General features: G+C 36.8%; 1 protein-coding gene across 3 annotated transcripts in view; it reads right to left on the bottom strand.

Moving 5' to 3' along the window:
- Positions 1 to 915: 915 nt before the first annotated feature.
- ACOX3 (acyl-CoA oxidase 3, pristanoyl) overlaps positions 916 to 9,112 on the bottom strand; it is a 33,209-nt gene continuing 25,012 nt past the window's right edge. For all 3 annotated transcript variants that reach the window (XM_063401554.1, XM_063401553.1, XM_063401556.1), the window contains exons 14-18: positions 8,458 to 8,573; positions 5,738 to 5,912; positions 5,205 to 5,272; positions 4,430 to 4,516; positions 916 to 1,337 (exon numbers count right to left, since the gene is read on the bottom strand). In XM_063401554.1, the coding sequence (XP_063257624.1) occupies positions 1,218 to 1,337; positions 4,430 to 4,516; positions 5,205 to 5,272; positions 5,738 to 5,912; positions 8,458 to 8,573 (566 nt within the window). In that variant the 3' untranslated portion in view covers positions 916 to 1,217. The remainder of the gene's footprint in view (positions 1,338 to 4,429; positions 4,517 to 5,204; positions 5,273 to 5,737; positions 5,913 to 8,457; positions 8,574 to 9,112) is intronic.

Below are 9,112 nucleotides of genomic sequence, written 5' to 3'. Positions count from 1 at the left end.
TCCTGGTGTTTAAACTGGACACTGGGCATAACAAGCTCTGCCTCCTTCCTTCAGAGACACTTGTTGGATTCCCTACTGATAGGGAAAATTCCTAAAGATTAACATCTAATCATAGGTGTTTAGCTGTACTGATCTGTTTTTTTTTCATAGCATGATGCCACCTATTGGACTTTATTAAAAGAGGCAAAACAGTTCAAAGAAAATATACTGGTTGGGTTTTTTTAGCAAAGATTAAACTTTCCTACAGTTCAACTGCAAGAAAAAGAACTCCTATTAGGGAATCCTGAGTTTATGGTCCCTCATTAGAAAAGAAGAAATAATAGAGGCAGAAAAATCACAGGCAACAATGACTATCTCTGGTGAAGAAACAGAAATTAAGGAAAAAGAAATACAGTTTAACAAGATAGCTTTTATACATTTTTCCAGTGGGGCTATAAACAACAGCCATAGATTTTCAGGCTTTTTTTTTTGTTTTATTTTTCTTTTTTAACTGAAGTGTGTGGAGGGTGATCATTTTTAATTGACCTTGAACTTGTGGTGGTAAAATTATTAATATTTAAAACCTCTCTCAGTCTGGCTAAGAAGTTATCTTTACTAAAAGAACATTCCTTTCAGCTAAAAGCTAACAGTGTGATTGTTTCCAGCTTCCCACTTCTGAGCTAGGACAACACAGAGTGTGCACTGATCAGAGCCATCTTTCCATATTGCCACGTCACTCACTGCTTGGTTCCTCAGAACTGGGGGGCAAAGGGAGAGATGCTCCCCCAATCTTCTCTCACTGTAATCATAGTTAATACAGGTTTTGTCCTGCCTGTCCTTATTTTTTTTTTTCTTTTATCACCTTATTCATAATTCCTGGTTGCAGATGTTTTTTAATTATTTACCTTCTGCAATATAAAAGTAACGACAACAGACTGATTGGAAAAAAAATTTAATATAAACTTTGCAAAGCAGCAATTATAATAAATCTTCATTTTTTAAAATTTAATTGAGTAAATATGTATAGTGTGCAGACGTGTTGCTGTTGCTCTTGTCATTATTATGTTAACAGTCCCTCAGATCAAGCTGGACTTGATTTCAAAGTTATTTTAAAACTTGGCACCTCTCAATGAAAATCTCTTCCATTTTCAGTGTTAGACATATGGTCTAATTTCCTCCTGATGTTTGCAACAGGGTATCCATCTCAGGTCCATCCAGATTCTTAAAAGTTGTTTGGTTTACAATCTTGACCTCAGCCTGCCTATAACAGGTTTATTAATGCAAAATTCTGCCCACCACGAAGGTCTGTTCAGAGCTTTGTTGCCTTGAAGGATCTCTCCCCACATATTTTTATATAACTGCAAAATAATAATAAAAAAGATTGATGCATAGAGAAGAAACAAAACTTCTGCAAGACAAATTATTAAGTTAACTTATTGGCTGAAATGAGATTTTGATTGAATTTCTAGATAACAAATGTGAATGATTATGTACAGGCAAGAACAAAGAGAACAATAAGCACAAAATTTAAAGTACTGTAAACATCAGATTTCTGTGTAAATCATTTAGACCATCCTTGGCATAAGAGCAGGAAACCAGTAACCTTTAATATTTCTCATTTGCAACTTGACAAGGGTTGTACTATCAAAGGTATAATCTTGGAAACAAGATTATATTAAGCTCTTTGTTCTGTCCAAACCTGAGGACTGTGTCTGAAAACATTCACGTCTGTTGTTATCTTTCCTTGAACACGCTTCTGGAGAGTAATAGAACTTCTCTCCCACTGTGAACTGTTTGATTTTGAGCATAAGAAATTCTTCTCTCAAGAGCTTATCATTTATTTGTCATTTTACCAATTTGCAATTTCTTTTGTGGAAGAGTTAAAAAGAAGCAAATTTTGCAAAAGTATAATTTTAGCAATATTTGTCAATTCATAATTAACAAAAGCCTAAAACTTTAAATAACTTTACAGAAAAATCAGGAAAGAAAGAACATATTTTCGGTAAGAGAGTACGGTGTAACACAATATTAATGTAGTATAAAATAAAGTGAAATGCCTTTTTTCTTCATCAAAAGATGCTGCTGCTCTAAATATGTGTTATTTATTTTTATTGTTATTTAAATATCAATATTTATTAAATAAGTATTGAAATATATCTAATATTATTTTACCTTGATTGCATGGGGAAATGTTAACTACTTATTCCATTCTAATTTTGATTAAATACTGTCTAACAAGTTTTAATTAATCCTGAAATAAATGTGGTAATACCTTCACAGACTTAGGCTGAGATTGTCAAAACTTTTATGGAGAAATTATGTCTGCACCATCACAGTTTCTTTTAAAGAGAATCTGAATTCTTCTTTAGGGTTTAAAGCTGCGTATAAAAAATGTTGAAACTTCCTCTGCTCCAACTATGATCTGTGGCTTATGGTGCAAGGTACACCACTGCAGCACAACACAACTTATCCTGAATAAAACTCACCTTTTTGTTATACTTGGATAATCTATTCTTTACAATACTGTAATTTTTACTAAAATGTTTGCATTGGTTCTTAGAAGGTGCAAAGATAGCATCAAATAGAGGATTAAACACAGCCAGCCAGGAGACAAGGATCTTTATTCAGTATTTTCTTTGAGTGAGGGATTGGCAGCCCTTTTTTTGAATTTCAGTTGAAAATATTTACACAAATTGAAAACCACAGACAGGCAGTTCAGAAAACGTTCCTGAATTCTATAGAACATGGGTTGAATAGCACTGATTACAATTATTTTCTCAATGATTCAATGAATTTGTAAAAAATTAAGTACACGAGGAACTGTTTAGATTCCTACATGCATTTCTCATATATTATACTCCTAATATTAGTATCTAAATTAATAAGTCTCTGTGACTTTTAAATTTGCAAGAGCTAAGAGCTACCCAATGAGGAGCTGCCAAATCCATCACGACAGCTTTATCAGTTACTGATAAGATATCTCCAGGTGACTGCTAGAAAGGAGATATTATTCTAGGAATGGATCACTGTGTACTTGTACCATATTTTATATTTCTGCCTATAGCATCTGCTCACAGCTTCTGCTAGAGACAGAAAAATGTGTTAAAATGGGTTTTCGGCCAATACAGACATTCTAACAATCTTCCCTCTCTGAAGAGCTACCTTTAGAGCTTCCCTCCCATGCCCTCTTGCATTAATTTAATCCTCAAAAACCTATAGAAATGGAAACAAAGTTTACAGTGATGGTTACAGCCCTCTAGGAGATGGCTGGATAGGCAGAGCCAGCCTTTCCTGCCTCATTTGCAAAGACTGTGCTAACAAAGTAATAATTGTGTTAGGTCAGCTTAGAAACATCTGTTCTGCCCTCTGTATTGCTGGATCACCATGGGAACAAGGGACAACTTCAGACAAGAAGTCACAGGAAATACTGAAAACCATGGAGCCTGTTTGATGCAGCATTCTTGTCACACATCCTGGCAGGCTCCCCAGCTCCAGGGATTATCTACAGCATCCATCCACACCAACCCAAACCACTGTACTGTGACACTCGTCTCTACAGAATAGTTATCCCACAGCTTGGCCCTGATGAGTAGGTTTGGCTCAGGAAGCAAGAATTTTGATTTTTTGAGACTTAGGAATAAGATACAGATCTTGAAATATGTCACTAAAGGCAGGGAGGGACAGGAGCTGTTGTAGCCAACTCCATGGGACACCCACATCCTGAGTCCTGCTTGTAGGTCTGGTCATGCCACTTCAGAAAGCAGAAAATACCCAGAGAAGGAAAACAAGGTCTGTCAGAGGAATGAAAAGGCTCCCACAGACAGTAAATGGATATGGACTGGGACTAGGAAGTATTTTCTCACAATACTCATAATTAAATTGTAGAAATGATGGTGTGATATAAGCCAAATGACAGATGAATTTGAAAATGGATGGAAAAACATGGAGAATAGACACATTGGTGGCTACTAAACAGAATGATACAAACAGAACCTATGGCATGAGACATCTCTTAAACTGCCAACAGCTGAGGCATCAGGAAAAGAACACCTCGCTGTTTCTTCTTTTTTCACAGTGTTTCTCTTTGGCCATCCATCCCTGTCAGTCACAGAGTACTCTGTGAACTGAATCCAGTATGGCTCATCTTATGCTCTTAACTCTTGCTTTGTGTAACTACACCAAAAGGTTTCTCTCAGCCCTTTATTAGTTCAGGGCACAGATGCCCACAACAACTACAGCAGTACCATACATTTCCCATTAAAGCTTATCTCCAGTAAATGGAAAAGTTCATTTTCTGCTGACATCTATTTAACTGTGGCAGTATTTTCCACTGAAAAATGGTCCTTCTTTTCTTTTGTACTTGTGAAATGTCTTGAATATGTTAAGGCTAATTACAGGCAATAATCTTCTTCATGATTCAACTTACAAATTTTATGATGGGTTTTCTTACCTCTCCATTTGCTTTACCAATGGCAGAATTGAGAATGAAGTCAGGAGGAGCAAAGACATCAACCAGGGCAACTGCATCATCTTTCAACTGTTTAAAACCAAAAGACATACATTTGACAACTTCTGTAGTTGTCTATAGCTGAAGTACAGAGCGGCATAAGAATTATTTTCATAAAGTAGCAAATTTGATAATTTAAGAGAAATCCATAATAAGTAGCCCTGCTTTTATTTTGATTTTTTTCACTCCCATGGTAACTGCCAAAAGAGACTGTATTTCAAATGTTTTCCTCCTTAACCTAGGAGGTTTTAAACACATTTTAACCAATACAGTGCTGTCTACAAATATAAACACATATATTTTTGGACTTTAAAAACATAATGACCAAATTCTTCTTTGCAATTTGCTGTCCTGTAAAGAATATGTTGCAGTTTGGAAAGCTTTTGTGCTAAGAAAAAAAAAACAACCCACAATCTAACTCAATAATGAAATAAAAAGCACTGTATTGAAATGTTTCACTGGCTTTCCAATTAAGATTGCAAGGCCACAAATGCTATGGTGTTATTTGGTACGACACATTGTTTTCCATTTATTGATAAATAAATTAAGACTAGATTCAATGAGTTGCTAAACTTCACAGAAAATTATTCAGAAACTATTAATGTAATATCCTGCTAACCTACCCCTTGAAGTACAGAATAATCTAATGACTACAAACCATGTATCTCTTTTTTAGTGTTTATATACTATATATTTAATCACAATTAAATGGGCTTACCCTGCAGCAGAGCTCCAGAATGGCATCCTGAATAAGTTTCCCAGGTTGTTCACCTGAAGCATAGCCACCTTAAGAACATTCACAGAGAAGTTTATACCAGTTAAGATTACACTGACACAAACTTTTTGCCAAGTTCTTGAGTTCAGTAGTCAAGACTAAGTAGTAATTGTGTAATTGAACTGACAGTCTTTCATTAATGAGGTGACTGCAAAACTCTTGATCTAAGTTATGTAGAGCCTTTTGCAGTAACAAGCTACACCACAGTGTCTTACTGCCTATCCCTCATCCTCTCACACAAGCACTGGATTACAGCAAAACCTGTGATTTCTCCATCAACTCTGAGGTAAGAGAGAGCCTTTTGGGTTAATTTTCATTGCAGATTCCTGTGCCTGAAAATTTGGTGGAGAATGATTTATATTAAACAAGCAGTAATAAAACGCTGTGACATCAATCGTTGGTAGGATTCCCTGCCCTGGCCAAGTGAGGACTTTATAGAAGCGACACGCAGAGCACATTGAGGGAGCTGATCTCACCTTGGTAGAGCACAGCCAGGTGTTTACTCAAGGACCAGAGCCCATAGAGGGCGCTGAGACTCCTCAGCACTGGCTGCAGAGCCGCCGGGACGCTGGGGTCGTGAGTGTGGTCGTGGTAGCGCTGCAAGGCTGCTTGCTCGATAAAAGCAACAGCCAGGGACCGACAGAAGTACACCTGAGGAGACAGGGAAAGAGAATTCTGAGCAACAAAATACCCACAACCAGTCCTCAGCCCATGCAGAATGGCACTGGTCTGGGAAAGTTAGTGGAGCTCTGCTGATTCAGGTGTGATGATCCAGCTTCAGAAATTCTAAGAAACAGTAGGAGAAAACACTTTTGACAATGTCTGTGCAAAGGTTAGTTATGAAATGTCTTATGAAATGCCTATTAGAAGTACAATTGAATGTCTGTTACCAGTGTAATTTGGCAGCTGCACCCAGGCTTTATGGGATCTAGAGGCTACATCAGAGAGAACGTAAAATCAGGTCTGCTGATTTTAGGATGGTTAAGAAACCTACATGAATCTAAGAAGAAAAAGGTAGCTTTATATTTATTTAATATGATCCACAGTTTTATGAAGAGGATAAAATCTTTCTATTGAAAAACTATTACAGTCCCTTTAAATAATAAACAAAAAATCTGTTCATGAGTGGATTCTTTGGAATTGATGGATTGCAATAGATTGCAGTATGTTTTGAAGGAACTATGCAACTAGTCCTTGCCAACTACCTGATGAGAAAGTCAAGTCACCAGTTATTGTTAATGCAGAGTATAAAACCTGAAGTGACTGTATGTACTTACATAGGAACACTTGTCTACATTTACATACTTAACTTTGCTATACGTGCTGCCATAGAATAGACTGCTGACTGTCAACATTCTAGCTAGCAGGGGAATATGATGCCATTGCTGTCCTGCTGACTTGTTGCAATGATGTAACTCATGTTTGTTTTGTTAAGGTTTGTGTGTTTAACTTTTTTCATGTAGAATTAGTTAATTAGTTTTAATTCTTATCTTTTACATACTTGCGTTATCCTTGCAAATGCAAGTTAGATCCACTGCAGCATGTTAAAAACACATATTCCAAAGATCACTGTCTCTATTAACAGCAGATGCCCAGTGGCACATTTATGTCCAAGCTCAGGTGCCAATATGAACAGCAAAATACCCATCAGCTATTCTCTGCAGCATTATGGAGGACTGCTCCCTTACTGGATGTGTTTTTGAGATATGCTAATTCCCCAGTCAGATTGAAATAAGTCTTAACATCACAAATGAAACACTAAGAATTATTCTCCTGTTGTTCTCTCCTATAATTCTATTTTCCTCTTTACTATTGCTTGCACTTCTGTATTGTTTCTATCAAGCTTCCCCCAAACCAAAATAACCTCGGGATAGGCTAGGAATCTCTTCCAGCTCCCCTATAGCATGAACAAATATTTTGTATTAGTCAACCACTGGGCTGACAGAAAAGTGTTTCTTCATGCCCAGAAAGTTTTAAATCAAACACGTACGTATCTTCAAAGCACAGCTTGTAAATCATTTTCAGATGTTTTTGAGGCATGACATTTAAAATAAAAATCTCGCTGTCCTGAGGATGAATTGTTAGGAGAAAAGAAAAACTAATGACTTAAAGTATATCAACAACTATCTCAAAAGCAGTTTTGTGCCTGAACCTCTTTGAATTTTAAATATAATAGATAAGAAAAACTTCATACTTCTGAGTTCACCATTCTCTCTAATGCATTGGCCCCAGCACTACCTTCACCAAAACCTGGCTAAGTGACAGGCAATCAGACTGGAGCTTCTGGCAAATCTCATTCTGAATTTGACCCTGAAGAGTTTCTCTAATAATCTGCTTCTAGGGTAAAAGCAGGCAAGATTTCCTCCCCTCTACCAGTGGTTTCACACAGGTCACCCCCTGTTGAAGCCAGGCTGGATCTCTCTAGGGGCAGAGTTGAATGTTGACTATTCCTTCCTGCTGCTTTTTAGCTTTGCAGACAAGGTAAATGATAGTGACCATCTTCAGGGAACTGACCTTTCTCAGTGACAAATGATAAGTGCTCATTCTTTGGATGTGAGCCCATTCTTCTCATGGAGGTAGTCGAGGAATCTGGCGAGCTTGGGGATAAATACTGAAATTTGGAGTTAAGCCATTCCTAGCTGTTAAAACTCTCTGGTGAGAATGTGGATCTGCTATATGTAAATTGTCAGTGTTTCCTTTTCAGGTTCCAATGCTGTCAGTCTGGTATCTTTCATGAATACTTTGCACTAAAGGAATTAGAGATGAAAAAGACCTATTAGGTCATCTAGTTTACCTACCTGCCAGAGCAAGATTCTTTCCTACACTATGTATTTCGCCACAAGCGCAGATGGAGAAGTAATAATCAGATGCTGCAGTGTATTTAATACTCACAGATTTAGTCTTCAGCAGTTGTGCTGTCAAAATTGCAGACATCACACAGCCCATGCCTGCAACTCTTCTGAAGGGAAATATGTCCTGAGTATATCCTGGAAAACTTCTGCTGATGGTAACTGTCCTCGTGCTATCGTGTTCTGTGCAATGCACATGGTCAGCTATTAAGTTTTATCAGTTATTTGATTTGCTGCTTTATGTTTCAGGAAATTGTACTTTATGACACAAGAAGATAAAACTAACAGAAACTGACAGACTTGGATGAAAAGAAATAAATAAAATAAGAAAGATTAATAAGTATTACCTGGCAGTTGTTTTTTGCCTCAAAATTACTTCGTCCAGCTTGCTTCTCCTTTTTCATTTTTAAGTCACTTTCTCGGAGCAGGTAGCAAACCAGCCATTTATAAGCTGCTAAAGGAACTATGAAAAAGAAAAAAGCAAAATTCTTAACATTTATTATGACAGAAGCCACATGAAAATTCTACTGCAGTCCCAGATTTTGTAACTTGAAATGAAAAGTGAAAGCAGTAATTAATCAATCCATTGACATGCCACTTTGTCCATTAATGCAGATACAATAAATATCTGGGGAGAACAGCCAGATTGTGAGTGTACAGCGAAGACATAACCATGTCTGGCCATACACTACTTCAAACTGACCCCATGCTGGAAAACAAGGTGTATCCACAGCTTAGTTTAGACTTCTTACTTGAATAAATTTATTATTATTATTATTATTTATTTCTTTTTTTTTTTTTACCATATTAAGACTTATGCCTGCAAGGTATGAAGTCTCTTCTGAGAATACAAGAACAGAAGACATCCACAATTACTGCAGTATGTGACTTGCAACATTGTTTTCACTGGTGGCTGAATATAATCACATTTAAATTACTAGTTTTGTACATAATTATGTCATATTTCTAAGAGCACAGAACTAGAATAGCCTAGAACTATTA

Source organism: Prinia subflava, chromosome 7 (genome assembly GCF_021018805.1).
Source record: "Prinia subflava isolate CZ2003 ecotype Zambia chromosome 7, Cam_Psub_1.2, whole genome shotgun sequence".
Taxonomy (NCBI): domain Eukaryota; kingdom Metazoa; phylum Chordata; class Aves; order Passeriformes; family Cisticolidae; genus Prinia; species Prinia subflava.
The sequence above is the reverse complement of the archived record's forward strand: the minus strand, read 5'-3'. Positions and strand labels throughout refer to the sequence as shown.